General features: G+C 40.8%; 1 protein-coding gene across 1 annotated transcript in view; it reads right to left on the bottom strand.

Annotated features, from left to right (window-relative positions):
- apoba (apolipoprotein Ba) overlaps nt 1–19,821 on the bottom strand; it is a 62,662-nt gene that overhangs the window by 25,652 nt on the left and 17,189 nt on the right. Inside the window, 4 exon segments of the mRNA XM_034134133.1 lie at nt 14,223–14,353; nt 14,843–15,025; nt 15,123–15,328; nt 15,409–15,582. Coding sequence (XP_033990024.1) covers nt 14,223–14,353; nt 14,843–15,025; nt 15,123–15,328; nt 15,409–15,582 — 694 coding nt within the window.

The raw sequence follows: 19,821 nt of genomic DNA, 5'->3' as shown, positions 1-19,821 counted from the left end.
CTGTCACGCGGTAGCGTGGCAGAGCTCTTTTCAGCTCCCTGCCCAGCCTGCTGCCCGCTGGGAGCAGCTGCGCTCCACCGCCATGGTCATCACCTAGGGCGGTGGACCTCCATGGACCGAACCCGGAAGTGCCCGACAACGGCAAACGGAGCCATCCGCCCCGCTGGAATGGCGAACGTGAATGGCACCGCCTCGGCCATATCCTGGTCCCCCAAACACTCTAACAGAGGTGGTGGAGATCGGTGCCCGCGATCAAACCAAGGCAGGTGGGGCATGGCCGACATTCCAGTAACGGTGAGTCCATTTTTCGTTTCTTCTAATCTTCGTACGTTTAACTCTTCGGTTGTCAGCTCGTCTGAAGAGAAAAAGGATAGTGGGGCGGCGGGTGTAGCCGCCTTATATACTGTGGGCCTGCGCGCGCATTCAGGTAGGCTCGCCCCGATTGGCCGGCTACGTTTACGTAAATTCAGTAGGTGAAAGCACGCACAGCATGATAGAGAGTAGTCCCCATAGAGTCCAGTAGAGGGCGGAGCCTGTGTGAGATATAACTCTGGCCCCCCTTGGTCGATTTTGATGGTTGACACCTCTTTCTGACCGTTAGAGCCAATAGAATCGAAGGGGGAGGCCCCCACACACACACGTTGTGAAGAGAAAAGGTGGGGGCTGCGCGCATGTAATTTTGCAGCAGAGTGGACCTATCTCTTGCTCTGACATTTGGAAACGAAAAAGCAGTTTTATTGCTTATGGATTATCAGAAATAATTTCAAAGAGAACACAGACACATTGGATTAACCTATGGATTAACTGCAGCATCGTTTTTTTATCGTTTTAATGCCATTGAAGACCAGTTTTGACCAAGGTAAGCCATGTTAGCGTTTCTAGCTACCTAGCTCCACATGTTATGATGTACGCTTTCGTTTATAGCGTCGCAAATGTTTATCACTGAGTGTTGAGGTGGGCACCCTCAGATTCTGTGTCTCCAGCTGATGCAAAACGAGTGGTTGGCTGTGCATCTAGGTGAAGTAATAAGGGAGTTATGAGTGAGTTTAGGTGCAGAGATAGGTTACATTTTTTTGCTCGTGGCTAATTCAGAGGCTGAGTGTTAGCATTGTGGGTTTTTTTTGGGAAAAAAAATTAAAAAGATCAGTTAGCTGAGTTTCTTCCCGTTACATGGATATAAAACATTCATAGTTTATTAAATATTATGATTCCTTAGACGTTGTTTCCTGCAAATGACGCGTTTATCCGCCCGGTACCGGGGGGGCGGTGCGTAACAGGTTAAGTCCTGAGAAAGTCAAATAAGACGGTGTGTAAAACTACACTGCCCAGCCAAAGAAAAGTAACCACTTTGATTTAACTAGGCCAGTAGGTAAGGACTTTCCACTGGATAATAACTGCAGCGATGTATATGTTTTAGTATATACACGTTTTTTAACCCTAATTTATGCAATTAGTCACTTCTTTAATGTTTGTTCTTTCTAATGTAAAGTCAAGGTTGTAACTGCAGTAAAGTTGTGGGGCGCTGAACTGTTCTTTTGATTATTTTGAATTTTGATATATGATCGTAATTACTTGTCTTTCAAATTTGAAGGAGGGTGAGCAAGCATCTTGAGGAACATTCATCATTAACTCCTCCAAAAAATAGTTTATTTAATAATAACACTTAATATGTGAATCATAAAAGTGATTGACAGCTGATAGGAATAATATGATTGTTAATATTATCATATTCATTCAGACAAACATCGATGAGACAGTTAATTAATGTACTTATTGCAGCAGTCTGCATATATTTGGTACCCCTGCTGGTCTAAGTCTGAGTGAAACAAACTCATTCAGTTAAAATTCATTAAATTATGTCTGCCACCTTATATATTTATATTTAAGGATTTACTGTTGTGCCACAATAATGTCACCTAATGTTATTGAGTTAAAATATCAATATTGTGGCTTTCCAAGTTAACATTGACTGCGATTAAATCAGTATATACTTTTGCCAGGGGATGCCACCCCTCAAAATCTCCTGCCACCCTCTTGCCGACCCATGAATATTTTTCTAGATCCGCCCCTGTATAGGAGTGTGGGCAGCTACTAAACAGCGCCCTGGAAACAGTGTGGGTGTTTGATGCCTTGGCTCGAGGGCACCTACTTTGTGCCTATCACGCAAACTGGCGCCTCTCAAAATAATAGTCTATTTTCTTTACTTGGTCGGTTCTGTGACTTGAACCTGCTTCCCTTCGGCTCCCAAGACAAGACAATCTGTCAGCGTTGGGATTTTTTTTTTTTATTGAAAACTGAATGGTACAGTGACCTTAAAATCATCGATGATGACTTATATAAGAAGGTTGCAATAGATAAGGACCTACTCTTATGGCACACATTAATTAATTATCAGGCTTTTAGCGCATTTTAAAACTTTTAGGATTTAATAATATAAATAAGGGCTATTCAAGTGTTCATACTGGAAAGTTGATTTACCTAAAAAAAACATAAAATTACGGACGTCTCTTTCCCAATGTAATTCAATGAGAATTTGCTTCAGGGCCTGGTGACCTTCCTGATTGGCTTGCTCTAAACATAGATAATTCAAAGAAGAAGTAGAGTGTCAGCTATGATTTTGCTAACAAGAAGACCCGTCAGTGTCATTTACTGGGGAATGAACTCCAATATCATCAGTTCCATAAGATCCATTAGAGTTTGAAGTTAGACATTCTTCATATTTTTTCAATAACGGCAAGATCAATCATATTATCCAAAGCATAACTTGTAAAGATTTTTCAGCTTTCTAAAGTTTTAATTATTTAGCTTTTTGGCGTATATGCTTTCTGATTTTTTGTGTGTTATTGTTTATGCAAATAAACATGACTTGTGAAGTCTTGTTCAGTTGTCTGTTAATATGCAGTATAGTAAGCACTCTTTTAATGTAGTGGTTAGAAAACTAAGATGGTGTTTTCTTTTGTTTTGTCTTATAACGTGGGAATGATAAATACTTAAATAAACATGAAGAATGTTTTCTTAACCTGTTAAGCCCCGAGCCTGTTTTCCAGGTCTCAGGCTCGAAAATGACATTCCCAGAACAAATGACCATAACTTCCCTTCTAAAAGGGGTAAATTAATAATCTTTTTTCTCAAAGCAATGATAAACCTGTGAGTTGGATGTAGAAGAGTCAGAATCAATATATTTTAATTTAATTTTAAAGTAAATTCAGATTGAACATAGTAAAAAAATGTAAATTATAGTGTCCGTCCAAAAAAAAAGACATTACTTATACTGAAAACCACCCTTGAATGATGGGATCGGAGACTAAAAGCTTTAGGAATCCAAACTATAACATTTAATAAGTACCCTGTATCAAGATTGATGCAAAACAAGTGACATTTGACCTTTTTAGAGAGGTTTAGCAACAAACAAAAAACACCTTTAGGGTGATTTGGGTGAATTTTCCATATCTCTGGAACCCATCGGTAGATTTTGATGATTGACACCTCTTGTTAACCATTAGAGCCAGGGAAGTTCCTAAAATCCATCTAAACATTACCCATTGGTGAATGAGTGATGCGTAGCCAGAATGCCCAAAACCGGAAGGAACTTGTGGAAAGAACAACCTTAGGCGCGTTCACACCGCAGTACTTTTCCACTTTAGTTCCGATATAGTTCCGAAATGTTGCGTTTACACCAAAAGAATCTGGAACTAAAATTAGTTCATGAGAACCTTTTTACCCCCTTTTCCGTCCCTGCTAGAGAGCAGGGACTTTCGTGGGAAAAAAAGGTTCCTATGTCTGATTGGCTGGGCGGAATGCAAACCACGCCCCGTAAAACTCCCAAAAGGTTTTGTGAAGCCGCCATTTTATTATCCTCGCATTAGCATTATTAGCATTAGCATTAGCCCAGTGCACAAACGCAGAGAGACTAACTTATGGCAACACAAAAGAAAACATGGGAGCGATGGAGATGAGGAGGTGTCGGCGTTCTGGCGATTTACTCTGAAGGCTTCAGTAGAAGCTGCTGGGAGTCCCAGCAGCTTCTACTGAAGCCAGTCCCCAACTCCGGGGACTTCCGGCCGGGGACTTCGGGTGGCCGTATACGCTGTGAAGTTGTTTGCGGCCTGCCAGTAAACCCAAAGCAGAAGAAGAAGAAGTGACGTCAGCGGCTTCATTTGCCTAATCCTCCCCCAGGGACTTATTCCGGTGTGAATGCGATCTGTACTTAGTTCATGAGAACTAAAGAGTTCTCATGAACTAAGTTCTGATGAACCTTTGTGGGAAAGGACTGCGGTGTGAAAGTGCCTCTTGTTAGAGCAGCGAATGGTGAATATGGAAGAGAGGCTGGGGGACACGGAAGACAGGACGGCGTGGCTGGAGCGTTTGGTCGCCTTCCTGCTTCACCAAGAGGCAAAGTTAGCTGCCAAGTGAGACGACTTGGAATCAAGGTCGAGACGCAACAATGTGCGGATACGTGGCATAACGGAGGGCTCTGAGAAAAATGACACGATAGGGTTTGTTTCTGGCTTTATCCGCTCATCACTACAAATTCCGGCCGAGGTGGATATCCGCATCGAAATAATTGTTCGCTTTCTAGATAATCGGGTGAAAGAGCAGGTTATACAGCAGGCATGGAAAAAAAAGACTACATATGAGGGACAGACCATCTACTTCAATCAAGACTACACGAATGAGGTTCAAAAAAAGAGAAAGCAGGTGCGGGACGTAATAAAAAAGTTAAAGGAGAAGAACGTGAAGGCAAAGTCCCCATATCCTGCACAGCTGAAAGTGTTTCTGGCGTGAGGGACTAAGACATTCACTACATTAATGGAGGCTGCGCCCATGCTGAGGGACATGGGGATCCGTGTGGAGGAGGATGAGAGAGATGGACAACAGAGTCTGAGGGCGCAGAGCAGTTGGACAACGATGACGGGACAGAAGGAGAAGAAGAAGGAGCCTCACGCCACAGTAATAGACCTACAGTTCCTCACTGAGTGAACTCACGGTCAGGATCACTATGGTAAGATCGAGAGACAGGACTAGAAATTCAGGAGGGGATTTTAATACCGTCCAGAATGGCAAATTAGACAGGTTGCCACCAGAACAGGGACCAACTCCCTCAGGATTATCAAAGACCCCCATCACCCCAGCCACAAACTGTTCTTTCTGTTGCCGTCTGGCAGACGTTACCGCAGCATCCTGGCAAGGACAAGAAGATTCGGAGACAGTTTCTTCCCGCGGGCAGTGAGACTGTTAAAAAATTGAACTGTTGAAACAACATCAAACATTCATCTGCTACTCAGTAGTATGTATCTAATACCTAATATATATATATCATTCCAATAACTTGTATATAGACTCGTACTGCACTATTCCACATCATAACTTTATTTCATTTTTATAACTATTATTATTTTTGTATTGCTCATGCTCTTATTGTTATTATGTTATGTTATTATGTTGCATTGTTGGAGAAGCCTGTGACATAAGATTTTCAACTGCATAATTACTCTGTAGCTATGTCAGATTGACAATAAAGAACCTTGAACCCTTGAACCTTAACTCCCAACAAATCTAAGGTGTTAAACAATGTGGTTTAAGAGCTGGGTCTCATAGATCCATGGAGAAACAACAATCCTAGAGGGAAATACTTTACTTTCTATTCTAACCCACATGGTAGTTATTCAAGGATAGACTTTTTTTATGTGTCACAACAACATAAACATAACAACAAGTCTTGAATTATGACATAGAGACTATAACCATAAGTGACCATGCTCCTATTACACTGACTATAGACATGGGAAGAGACTCTTCTTTCAAATATTGGAGGCTTAATGTGTCAATTCTATCTGACCAGAATGTAGTGAAGGAGATAAAACAAAATCTAGGGGAATACTTTCAAATTAACGATAATGGAGAGGTAACGCCGTCAACTTTATGGGAAGGTGGAAAAGCAGTTATTAGAGGGAAAATAATTGAAATAACATCTAGGCTGAGAAAGGCTCGCCTGGAACAGCAAAGAAGACTGGAGAGTAACATTTGAGAATTGGAAGAAGAGCATAAAAGAACATCCAACAATAGCACCTTACTTGAACTAAAAAGAATCAGATGTAAATTGAATGAACTTTTGACATACAAAGCAGAAGGAGCACTACATTTTACAAATCAGAGATATTATAAGATGGGCAACAGAGCAAGTCGCCTTCTTGCAATTCCAACTTAGAAAAGCCCAGACAAATAGGATAGTTTCAAAAGTAAGACACCCTAATTCTAAACAAATGTTGGCAAATCCATTAGAGATAGCAGGAGCGTTTGCAGACTATTATGAAAAGCTATATGATGACTCAGACTCTAGGCTTATAGAATCCAAAACAAAGCAATTTCTTAAAGGTCCCATCATATGCTTTTCTGGTTATTTCCCGTCCCCTTGTGTGTTATGTAGCTTTTTCTGCATGTAAACGGTCTGCAAAGTCACAAACCCTCAAAGTACACCCTGTAGCGAGTAAAACTCTAGCACAGAAAATACGTGTCTATGCTGCCCAAGAACGCCTCGTTGTAGATTTTTCTTTTTCCATTTTTCTTCCGGGGCCTATTGACGTCACTAAGTCCAAATTGACCAATTGGCACACAGCTATAGAACAATAGGCACACCCTCTATAGAACAATAGGTACACCCTCTGCCAGGGTGGACTCCCGAGCAGCTCAGGAGTCCGCCCCGCGAGGCTCCCAGAGCGGACAGTGTGAGGTGGATTTCCCGCTGTGTTTCCCTGGATGCTGGATATAGACTAAGTGCCACATTGGCGGGACATTACGAAGCTCACGAGTCCGCCCCGCGAGGCCCCCGGAGCGGACAGTGTGAGGTGGATTTCCCGCTGTGTTTCCCTGGATGCTGGGCATGGCACGCAGACCCCACGCAGCAACCAGGAAAAAACAGTAATCCAACTCACACTGTCCGCTCCTCGAGCCCCACAGGGCGCATCAGCGAGCCCCGCAACGTCCCGCCAACACGGCACCCAGACCCCACGCAGCATTCTCATCTGTTTGTCATTACTGGTGTCATTTTCTGGTTGCTAACAAACTCCATTGTAAAACATAAACACTGATGTTCAGCTGTAACGGTGGTTGACTAATCAGAACAGAGTGTGCGAGCTGACCAATCAGAGCACAGTGTGCTCATAGGGAGGGGGGGGGGGCAGGAGCTCCAACAAGGCGTGTAGGACAGAGAGTGAATACACATACTATACAGACCTGCTGTATGAGAAAACCAATGTGATTTTGGAACATTGAACAATATAAATCTATTCTAGTAGACCTCAACAACAATTACATTTGCCATAATTATCAAAGGATGAGGCATCTAAAATGATACAACTAATTTCAGTGCAGGAAATATCTGAAACTATAAAAACCCTCAAAAATAACAAATCCCCCAGTACAGACAGGTTTCCAGGTGAATTTGATAAATGTCTAAATGAAGAGATTACATCAATATTATTTAAAGTTTTTAATTATGCTCTGGTGATCCACCGAAAACCTGGTTTGAAGCCATCATATCTGTCCTACATAAGGAGGGCAAAGAACCAACTTCATGTGAGGAATATAGGCCTGTTGGTACCACTTTACAATAAGACTACCCTTATAAAGGATTCATAAAGGGTTTATTATTAGGTTATTACTTAGGTTGTAAACACTTTATTAATCATTAAGAACCATTTACAAACCAGTTCTAACATAGTTTTCATACATCAACACAGGCTCACTATTTGGCAAGATGACTAAGCCTTATATTGGCTTCCTAGCTTACTTCGTCTTCTTCATCAGCCAGCATCCTTGGTATCTGTTGTTCACTGAGTTGATTCCCCCCCTTCCATCTTGATGTTTCTTGGCATCTCTTTATGACCATTTATTTAAGAGTTACTAACATTTATAACTGACAAAAGGGAGCCTTGTAAAGTGTAAAACACATTCCCAATGAGTTACAACCATTTATAATTTTTATTGTAAAGTGTTAAACAAATAATTTATTAATGAGTTACTACCATTTATAATTAGCTTAAGTTATATTAAGCCTTAAAGTTATGCATAAATTAGGGCGTGGTCACATTGATTGACAGGTCTGTCCAGTGACTGCTGCTGTTAGCTTTCTGCTCTGCTAGCAGCTCCGGGATGCTACAGGGGCTCTGCCTGCTCAACTCATCCGGGGAACATAACTTGAACTCTGCCGTGTTTGTTGTGCTGTTGCCTTGTGGACTATTCTTCATGCTTACATCGCACTATTGTGTCTCGCTCCGCGTTTAAAACAGACGGTGCATGAATGCAGTTTTACGGTGAGTGAAATTCGAGTACTTTATTTATGTGTTGCTTATGTTTTTAGTCAGCTAACGTTAATGAATGTTAAGGCTTGGGTTAGCATATAGTAAGCGAGTGTAGCTACATCTGTGCTAACGATGCTAATCGTAGCCTCCAAGTTAAAACGTAATAGAGAAGTGTTAAGCGTGTGTTAAGCATTAAGTGGGATAATACTGTAGGCTTCTGTTTGAGGTTGGTAAAATAAGGTCATCCTTGTAAGTTAGAGAGATATTTTATTAGGTAGGTAACATTGATAAGCTTCATTTAAATTTGCTATGATCGATTATGTAGACAAGCTAACGTCAAAGTAGTGTTGAAGAGCGGCGTAGTGCAGGGGTACTCAAACTTTTTTATTAAAGGTCCAGTTGTGAACTTTATACAAGGTCACTGGTCCGGATCAATGCCAGTAAAGTCCCCCCCCCCCCCCCCCCCCCCCCCCCCCGAGCGGAGAAACGTAACTGAAATTAAGAAGCAGTTTCTTGGCGCTCTATGCATGGGGCCCCCTTGAGGGGGTTTCCCGACATGTCATTGCAGTAAATTAAAGGGTGTTTCATGTTGTCGTTGCTGTGGACCTTCTTAATCTACCTTCTTTGGGGGCCCCCTTCTGGTCCAAGCACTTGCCTGCCTTGCCTGCCTTGCCTGTCGGTAAACGGCGCCCCTGTATACACACACACCAGGGGCGTCGCCTGGACCTGAAAACATTCGGGGCTTAGCCCACAGTGGCGGCGGCACTACAGTGGCATTTTTCACTGCAACACTCACGCACACACACAGTACACCCGCGACTGTTACAATGAAGGCTCGATAATCAGCTCACGGCATATAGGCAGGGGTAAAGTGGTATCTTTTATGAGTGGGGGGCTCACCTCCTCTAGGGGGGCCCGGGGGGATGCTCCCCCGGGAAGATTTATTTTTAAATATTGAAGTTATATGCATCAATCTGGTGCACTTTGAGAGCAAAATGAAGAGATCTATGGATACCTCTCTCAACACCCATATGAAGCAGAACTGTATACAGATGTACTTTTTTCTTTATGGATATTTTACTAATCACTCCCCCTTTTAAACTCTATTGTTTTACTGCCATATAGTATTTCATAACTGTTTTTCCTTTATTCTCTTTTTTTTTTATAACTATAATGATCATATGAAGGTGTGCCGCGGAAATAATCTTTTGAATAATTTGTGACCAAACCGTTTGAGACCCACTGAGATAACTTAGACTAAAGTTATGTATCTAAACACTCAGAGAGTCCTTTAGCTCACCTGAGTCTCAGTCTGACAGGAGAGGACTCTCCTCCAGCTTCTTGTGGAACAAACAGCTCCTTATGTCCGTTAGTGCAGCTAGCTAACCAGATGCTAACAACACGGTCCATGCTGGCACCGGTCCCTCCCTCCCCCTCTCTCTCTCTCTCTATTACACTAAATGCGCTATTGCCACACACACACACAGAGCCGAGCTTGAATGACACAAGCACGCGTTTATTTCCATGCAACTCTCTGATTGGTCTGGTGTCATGCCTCTGTTGCATTCACTGAACACGGGAAAGCCCCGGATGCCCAGGCCAGGCGACGCCACTGACACACACACACATTCAATACATACATACAGTATGGTGGCTTGAACTAGTGGGAGAAATGGCACTGTTTGTCTGTAGTCAATGCCTTGAACCTCGGCAAAAAAGGCATTAGAAGCATTAGAAAGTCAAGGTAAACTTGCGGTTAACTTGCGGTCTGCTATGCGTGTCACGCTCGCGCACACAAGTAAATATATATGCACATTCATTCTCACAACGCGTCAGACACAAGACGCGCATACATGATGATGTACATTAATTTATCAGAATCAGAATTATTATTTTTTTTATTATTTTTTGATTTTTTATGATGGGACACAGGGTTCGGTCCGGATTGATTTGTAGTTCGGTCCGGATCCGGACCTTGGTCCGGAGTTTGAGAAGCCCTGGCGTAGTGTATGTGAAATTAACCTCACAATAAGATGTGTGTATATTACAAATATTAATGTCATATTTCAAGATGATTACTTAGATATTACAATATGGTTGGTTGAGCTGGAGTTCATTATTGAGCTACACGTTAACGTCACAGTCATATCTGAAGAACGAACCCAAACCTTGTTCTTTTTATTAATTGTATTACCAAATTGGTATCAAATAAATAGTAAGCATTGGTAATACCAAATAAAATGATAAAGTAAACTATTTTATTTGAGTATTCCTATGTTCGGCAGTTAGAGATTCTCTTGTACAAGAGAATTACAAAATAAATCAATATGGACCATTACTGTATAATTATCCTTAACTTATGTTATACAATGCACCTAATAAACAAGTATGGCATTTTGAAACATGATGTGCAACAATTTTAACTGTAACTTGTGTGCATTTTGTTGTTAACTAAGATGATGTTATGATTTATTTTTTGTTAGCATGCACGTGGACGCTTTGGACATACCTGGAGAAGGAAGAAATGGGTCTTCGGAATGATGGGAGTTAAAGACAAAAGCGGAGACTAGTGTTGAAACTAGTGGAGAAAGGATCAAGATGCCACCTTGTCCCTCTGATTAGACGGCATGTTAAGTCAGGAAGTAGCATTATTAGTGATGAGTGGAGGGCATACAGGAGAGTGCTGAGTAACATGGGGTACAACCACTACACCATAAACCACAGCAGGTGGTTTGTGAACCCTCAGACGGCAGTCATATCCAACACATAGAAAGAGCTTGGTCGACCGTCAAAGGACATGTCCGTAGACTGAGAGGAAACCGTACAGAGAGTTTGTTGGAGGAACACCTCAAGGTTCTTGAATGGTCATCTTGGCTTGGCTCTGCTCACCCTGATGGACTGCTTGGACGCTTGTTCAAGAATATACACAAAGCCTTTCCAGTCTGAGTACCATTATGTCTTACCAAGTCTTTAATTTATGTCTGAGAAAAGCTTTTATGTTTAAATATGTGTATCAGTCATAAACAGTCATTACTTTGAGTCCTAATTTTCTTCATGTGTGAATAAAATGTTTTCCTTGGCTCTGTTGCATCTTACTTTGCATTTCATGTGAAAAATGTGTATTAGGTAAGCGTGAATGTTATAACTCATTCATAAATGGACATGTGTATTAAACTTAAAAACAACGCACCCTTTCAGTAGTTATAAATGTTAGTGACTCATCAATAAATGGTGATGTGTTTCACACTTTACAATAAGGCTCCCTTTTACCAATTATAAATGGCAGTAACTCATTAATAAATGGTCATAAGAGATGCCAAGAAACATCAAGATGGAAGGGGGGAGAATCAACTCAGTAAGCAACAGATACCAAGGATGCTGGCTGATGAAGAAGACGAGGTAAGCTAGGTAGCCAATATAAGGCTTAGCAGTACAGATAAATGTGGGCTCATTATTTGGCAAGCAACCGGTCACAGTTGCCCTGTTTATCTCATGTCTTATACAATCTTATTAATGATTTATTAAGTGTTCACAACCTAGTTAATAAATAAATTACAAACAATTCGTAAACCCTTTATAAGGGTAGTCTTATTGTAAAGTGGTACCGCTGTATTACTGGTGTCGTTTCCTGGTTGCTGCGTGGGGTCTGCGAGACAGCGAGACATCGCGAAACTCAGCCTGAGCACCATGGACGCGGGAAATGGGGGTGCTGCAGCCATCTGCGAGGCTCCACTAGCACCCGCACCCCCAAACGCGGCGCACCTACAGTGTAACGGAGCTTACACACAGCGGTGTGCGTTGAAGCTTCAACGCTTCTGCCCATTCACTTTGAATGGGGTGACGTCACGCTTTGCCGAACTGCATTGTGGATTCAAAAGTAGAGCAATGTTCTACTTTTGAAGCTTCGACGGAAGCGTCAGCCAATCGAACCGCTGCTTGTGTGTCCTGAGCGGGAGATTCAGGTGATTGGTTGTTGGTCTAGCTTCAGACATGCCCGCCGGCAAGCTTCAACGCACGCCGCCGTGTGTAAGCTCCGTAAGCGCGCCACAGTTTCGCCGCTGCGAGGCTGGTCCATTGGGTCGTCGTTACGTCACTTGGTTCCCGGAAGAAAAACATTGAAAAAGAATAATCTCCAACGAGGCGTTCTGGGGCAGCATAGACAGGTCTTTTCTGTGTTAGAGTTTTACTCACGACAGGGTGTACTTTGAGGGTTTGTGACTTTGCAGACTGTTTACATGCAGAAAAAGCTACAACACACAAGGGGATGGGTAATAACCGGAAAAGCATGACATTGGACCTTTAACATATATAAGTGAGCCATCCTCGTCTATTCCAGCTCTGTTGAACGATCTTAATGAATATGGAGAAATGTCAGGTTATTTGACTAATGAAACAAAATCGGTAGATGATCTCTGGTGGACCGTCCAGCAGAGCTGGATGGTAAGGTTAATTTTAAATGGTCCACTAACGGATTTAAATACTTGGGCATTAATATTACTCCTGTCACATCAAAGCTATTTGAGGCAAATTATGTGAAACTAATAAACGAGATAAAAAAAGATGTTGACAGGTGGGGAATTCTACCTCTCAACCTAATAGCTCCCTATTCCTGGCTCCAACTCAACTTCCTCAAACTCAACTGCGATAAATCTGAAATAATCATCATTGGACCTAAAAAGCTCAACACATCTAATTGTGAGTAAACAGTTTTCTATAATGTAATAAATAATAAATGCAAAAAAACTGTAGTTTTTGTCTATGATATAACAATATATACAACTTTAAAAGCTATCCAGCTATAGACAAAAAGAATGTGTGGAAAAGGGGGCAAAATGGCTCTTTTAGTCAAAAAGGTTGCAGACCCCTGCCCCATTCAGAGTTTAACTCGTGTCATTTTTGGTATTTCTATTCATACTATTAATACATGTTTATTCCTATTTTATCTTATTTTGTATTATTTTAATTGTATTCTTATTATCCCATGTGTACTATCTGTGTTTCTGTCTGAAACATTCTGTTGCTGCTACAGTATGACACCTGCATTTCCCCACAGGGATCAATGAAGGTCCATCTTATCTTATATTATCTTATCTTATTTGCTAATCATGCTTCCCCTCTCCATATGAGACTGTGCATTGTCTTTATGTTCCAACCTTGGTATTAAACAATTTAAATATTTGTTTGTTGATAATAATCTTGCATCTTTAAAACAGCTCCCAGAATTGTTCTCTCTTCCCAAAGCATAATTTATTTAGTTACCGGCAAATTTGCAATAGTTTGGTACGCAATAGATATGCCCAGTTTCCTGACACGCCTCTGAACGCTTTTCTCACTCAGGTTCCCCTGATGAAAGGCATTATCTCATATACTTACAGTCAAATCCAAACCCTATCTTCAACCTCTCTAAACTCTGTGAGAGGACCTTTGGGGCAATATTCTTGAACATGTGCATACCTCATTTGTCTGCGCCAAGCATGTCAAATCCAAATGTCACAAAAGAAAGATTAAATAAGAGTCAGAACATGAAATAGGATACGTGCTAGCTAGACAGTTTTACTTAAGTAAGCAATCTTGCCCTTGGACCGAGAGAAGACTTTTCACCCGGAAATAACACAGGGAAATCTGTTCGAATAAAATCGACACTATAAAATAGCTGCATTGGAAGCAGAGCAAAAGCAGGAGAGTGTAGTTATTACATAAGTATAATTTTCTGATTCTGGGGCTTGCCAGCACTGCTCTGGTATAAGACAGAAAGTCTTGCATGAAAGTAAGACATATTGCATGACCATCAAACAGAATAATCTCAACAACCCTTACTTCTACCTTTTCAAAACACTACTTCCTGTATTGTCGCTGAACGTGAATGTTAAGTCTGGGGTGTAAAATTGTGCAATGGAAAAACAATATTTCTTATAGCAGTACCTTCTGCCTTCAGCGTTAGCTTCAGAGAGTCTACCTTATGACGACCCTTTTTACCCTCTCTGAGCGTTTCATCAATGATGGTGGCAGTGTACTCTGAGACTTCCCCTGTCGGCTGGATTTCAACTGCAAACCTGAAAAAATAACACATTTCTTTTGTCACTGTGGAACGATCTTCCCATGCATATCAGACAGGTCTCCACACTGCTCTGCTTTTAAATCGCTTCTTAAAACCCACCTCTTCTCCTTAGCGTATTAACATCTTTTAGAGTGTTGCTTTTATTGCTTTTAAATTGTCTATTGTTTTTACTTGTACTTGTTTTATGGTGTGTGAGCTGTGCTGTGTTATTTGTTGTATGTTTTGTTTTGTTTATTTGACTGTAAAGCACTTTGGTCTGGAGGTTTAAAGTGCTCTATAAATAAAGCTGTATTGTATTGTATTGTCTCTGCTCTTTGGTCAAGTCTTAATTACCTGGAAAAATTAAATCATAGAGAACTGCATTAGGGTTATTAAAATATCCATCAAAAACAATAACTATTCATATATTAGCTGCACAAATAGAAACAAACAAATAAAGAACTCAAATCAAAAAGAGCAATGGGTATTACATCTGATTTCTTACCTGCTTTCTCCATTCAGAGGGTAATATGAGGCCTGGTCGATTGAAGTAGCATTGGAGTAACGCACTATTGTGCAGATATTTAGACCTCTTAAAAGGGGTTGGCAGTCAGTTGAGTCAATCCTGTCCTCCATCAACAATGGCACTTTTTCTGTTTGACCACAGGACACTGACAGCATCTCATTGCTGTATTCCATAAAGATAGAGAAGTGAAGAAACAGGTCAACATGACACTAGGAAACACTGAAAGTGTTTTGTTTTATTTGGCAAAGGTGCCACCAACCTAATGCTGAACAACTGCGTGTTTGACTTAGGAGCAGGGATAGACAATCTCATCTGGTTCCTGCTCAGGGTGACCTTAGCATTGAGGGAACTCTCAGAGTACAATTGACTATGCATCTCTAGCCCCGCCTCTAGATAGTCTGGAATGTGCACACCCATCTGGGTGATGAATTCTAGCCCAACTGAAGGCATGAAGGACAAGTCAGTCTGCAAGAAGAGGTAAACAACAGAAAAGCTTTTAATATAAATTCAAAGGGGACGTACCTTCATTTTACAAATACACTTACCATTGTTTTAGCAGGTGAGTGAGTGAAGCCTCCCTTTGCCCCAGGTGCAATCACACCAGCCATGGAGAACTTCAAAGGGAAACCAGAGGCAGTAGATAAAGAGAAGGCATTCTCCATGAAGATGTAGTGCGCAAAGATTTCATTTTCAGTGCTAGATGTCAACGCAAAAAAGGCCTGTTGGAAAAAAGTGCATGTATGAATTAGCATTTATGTCAAATGTCTTAGCCGATGTTTAAAGTAACATTTTTCCAATACCAATGTTTTGCTGTTTTTATTTTTTTGATAATAATAAATGTATTTGTATTAGCATTTCCATTCATTTAATTGCATTGTATAGTTAATGCATTAGTTGTTGCTTTATAAAGGAATAAAGGATTAAGATGAACAGAGACTGCACGCTCACTTTTCATGTTGACACTCAGAGCAGAGGAGAGATAATTTTTCCCCTGCAGTGACTGATCTAGAACAATTTACATTTGACAAGGGGTGGCAAGAGGTCTTGGTAGGGTGGCATTGGAGGATGGACGATATGGGGATATATGTGTTATATCAACAAACACAAGTGTTCTTAATGCACACGAGGAACAAAGCCAGTCTCAAAACCAAACACAACGAGCAGCTTTTAAAAAGTGTTAAAAGTGTTAACCTGTTAAGCCCTGAGCCTATTTTTCAGGCCTCAGGCTCAAAAATGACATGCCCAGAATGAATGACTATATCGTCACTTCTAAACCACAACATATCATAAGTACCCTGTGTCAAGATAGATTTTAATTTAGTGAAACTTTAATTTTTTAAGAATATTTTGGCACAGGTAGGCCCAGGCAGACTCACCTTTGGGTACATTTGGTTACCATCAGTGCCATTTGACCTTTCTCAGGTACCACACTGTAAAACTCATTTTATTTCATTGAAATATCACTATAGGTATTAATTCCATCCAAATACAATTGTTTTTGACCTTTTTGGAAAGTTCAGCCTGACCTCTTTGCCCTTTTTGGCCACATGCGTAATGCTGCGCCAACTGGCAGTCAGACCTATGCATTGCGCATGCATTACGCAGGGCTGTATCTCTGGAACCCATTGGTCAAATTGGGTGATTGACACCTCTTTGTAACAGTTAGAGCCAATAGGATCGAGGGGCATACATCTATGTAAACATTACCATTGGTCAGTTAGAATGACGCACACACATGCTAACCATTATAAGCCGTATATTGCCATAAATGTAATGATGGATTATCAGTAATCATTTCAAAGTGACACAGAGACATTGGATTAACCTTCAGCAGCGTTTTTATGACATTGAACACAACTTTTGATCGCAAAACAGCAAAGGTAAGACATATTTATTGTTTATTGTTTATTGAAACCGGAAGTTGTTTTCTTGCTCTTTCCTGGCAACTAGTTCAGTGAGTTTTGGTCGTACAGTGATGAGACTTATACATATGCGATCTGTGGAATCACAGCTTTCATATGATATGTCGTTTGTGCAGATAGCATTTTGCCAGTTATGTGCTAAAGTAGCATTAGCCCGCGTTAGCCCATTTCGCTAAGTGCTGATTTAGACGCTTGGTGTTAGACTTGTGTTTTGTTTAGGTAAAAATGGTTAATATCATCTGTTAGCTGAGATTCTTACCGTTAAGTGGGTATGATAGGTTAAATGTTAACCTCTTAAGCACGAGGGCCACCCCGATCGGCGCTCGTGAAAGTTTTTTTTCGAGACTGTGTCTCAGGGCTTCTTAACATTTATGAAACTATTACTGTTCCATACCCAATTAACGAGAAGAAACTCCGCTAACTGACAATATGAACCATCTTTAGCTAAAAGAAACACAAGAGTAATACCAAGCCTCTGAATTAGCCCTGAGCGAAAAAATGCTATCTAATGCTAACGCACTTTTGCACAGAACTCACTGTAGAAATGCCCTTATTACTTATCGTAACTGCACAAACAAGATATCGACTAGCAAGCTGAGATTCCACAGATTCCATACATGTAATGTCATCACTGTATGAGCAGAATTCGCGGAGCTATCAGACAGAAACAGTGGCGGCGCCAGGGTATGGCTGGGGTAGGCTACAGCCATACCAAGAAATGGCTTAGCCCCACCTCAGCCCCACCATGAAAAATGATGTTAAAGTAAGCAAATTAAATTAAATAATAAGCAAAATGCTAAATGTTGAGAACACGGCTTGCGAAATATACGGGTCGTGTCCACAACACACAAACTGATCCTGCTGTAACAACAAGTGCATGTTACTGATGCAATATGGTTGAGACCATTCGGGGTTATGCTAGAAGAGGGAATAGTTTAAGTAGTGGGGGAGTTTTATACACTAAAGGTGTGGAAATTCTCTGGCGTTATAATATCAGCGCTGCCGCGGTCAGATCAAAATGCCTCCGAATGCAATTTGAATAGACCTACAGCCAATCAGCGCAATGAAAAATTGGGTCTGCGTCATGCATTACTGATTGAGATCAATCGGAACCGCCATTCAGTATCCCCATTGGATCTTCAACGTGTACTATTATACGTCACGTTCACAGTGATCCCTTTTTATTTACTACAAGACAAATGTGCCGTTTTATTTCACACAGTTCCATTTTGATTGAGACAGGGAAATAATCTAAACCTCACGCGTGGCGTTTCACTGTCAAGGGGGGAAATATGTAATTACATTGCAAATACTGACTTGAGCCCCACCACTGTATGGGTTAGCCCTACCATAGGTTACCCAACAAAAATACTCTGGCGCAGCCACTGGCCAGAAAAGAGAAAGAAAACAACATCCGGTTTCAAAACCATAACAATAATTACGTCTTACCTTTGTTAACCTGTTTAGCCCGAGAGACCCCGGTACCGGGGCCCTCCTGCAACATCTTGCAGGAAACAGTGTCTGAGGGCATGTTCATTTAATAAACTATGAATTTTTTATATCCATGTAACGGGAAGAAACTCATCTAACTGATCTTTTTTTTTTTTTTTTCAAAATAAAACCCACAATGCTAACGCTGAGCCTCTGAATTAGCAACGAGCAAAAAATGCTAACAGATTACTGCACCGAAAATCACTCACATAACCTTATTATTTATCTTTTCTGCACATCCAACACATCGATTCACATCGTGAGCTGACACAGAATCGATGGGTAGATACGTTATCACTCAATGATACGAACTCGCGACTTTATAAACAAAAACAGACATCAAAACATGTGGCGCTAGGTAGCTAAAAACGCTAACATGGCTTACCTGTGTCGTAGTTTGGTCAAAAGTGGTCTTCAATGGCATTAATACGATAAAAACGCTGCTGAAGTTAATCCATAGGTTAATCCAATGTGTCTGTGTCCCTTTGAAATGATTTCTGATAATCCATAAGCAATAAAACGGCTTTTCCGTTTCCAGATGTCAGAGCTAGAGTATAGGTTCGCTCTGATGCAAAGCTGCATGCGCGAAGCCCCCACTTTTTTTTATTACAATGTGTGTGTGTGGGGGAATCCCCCTTCAATTCTATTGGCTCTAACGGTCAGAAAGAGGTGTCAACCATCAAAATCGACAAAGGGGGGCCAGAGATATGGAAAATCCACCCAAATGACCCCAGAAGTGGTTGTTTTTTGCTAAATCTCTCTAAAAAGGTCAAATGTCACTTGTTTTGCATCAATCTTGATACAGGGTACTTATTATATGTTGTACTTTGGATTCCTAAAGCTTTTAGTCTACTAACCCATCATCCAAGGGTAGTTTTCACTATAAGTAAAAAATAATTTTTGGACGGACACTATAATTTACATTTTTTTACTATGTTCAATCTGAATTTTCTTTAAAATAAAAAACATCTATATTGATTCTGACTTTTCTACATCCAACTCACAGGTTTATCATTACTTTGAGAAAAAAGATTATTAATTTAACCATTATAGAAGGGAAGATATGGTCATTTGTTCTGGGAATGTCATTTTCGAGCCTGAGACCTGAAAAACAGGCTCAGGGGTTAACAGGTTAAAAATGGAAATGGTATATCAACAACATTTTTTTTATGAATAGCTGGAATATTGAATGATAAAGAAAATTAATTATGAAGATATTTTTAAAAACAACCTCACAGGGTCATTTCTTACCCACTCGTGCATCTATGGTCTAGCATAGCCAACTGTGTGCATTTATTAGTAGGCCCATAAGCATAGTGGACATGTGAACAGACTCAAAAACTGTGAAAAGTCTGTACAGCTGCTAAAGCGTCTGACAGGAGATCAGCTGTGATCAGAAACACTCGCTTTACGTGATGCTTCAGAGAAAGGAAGGACGTCTCACCTCTCCACATTTCCTTGTTCCATCTCTCCTTACATGGTATCCAGTTCTATTAAAGTAATCTTACCAATATAGGCTCTAGGAGGAGATAAAAGCCTGTTTCT

The sequence above is a fragment of the Trematomus bernacchii genome, unplaced genomic scaffold, assembly GCF_902827165.1.
Source record: "Trematomus bernacchii unplaced genomic scaffold, fTreBer1.1, whole genome shotgun sequence".
Classification (NCBI taxonomy): domain Eukaryota; kingdom Metazoa; phylum Chordata; class Actinopteri; order Perciformes; family Nototheniidae; genus Trematomus; species Trematomus bernacchii.
This window is presented reverse-complemented; position numbering and strand designations above follow the sequence as displayed.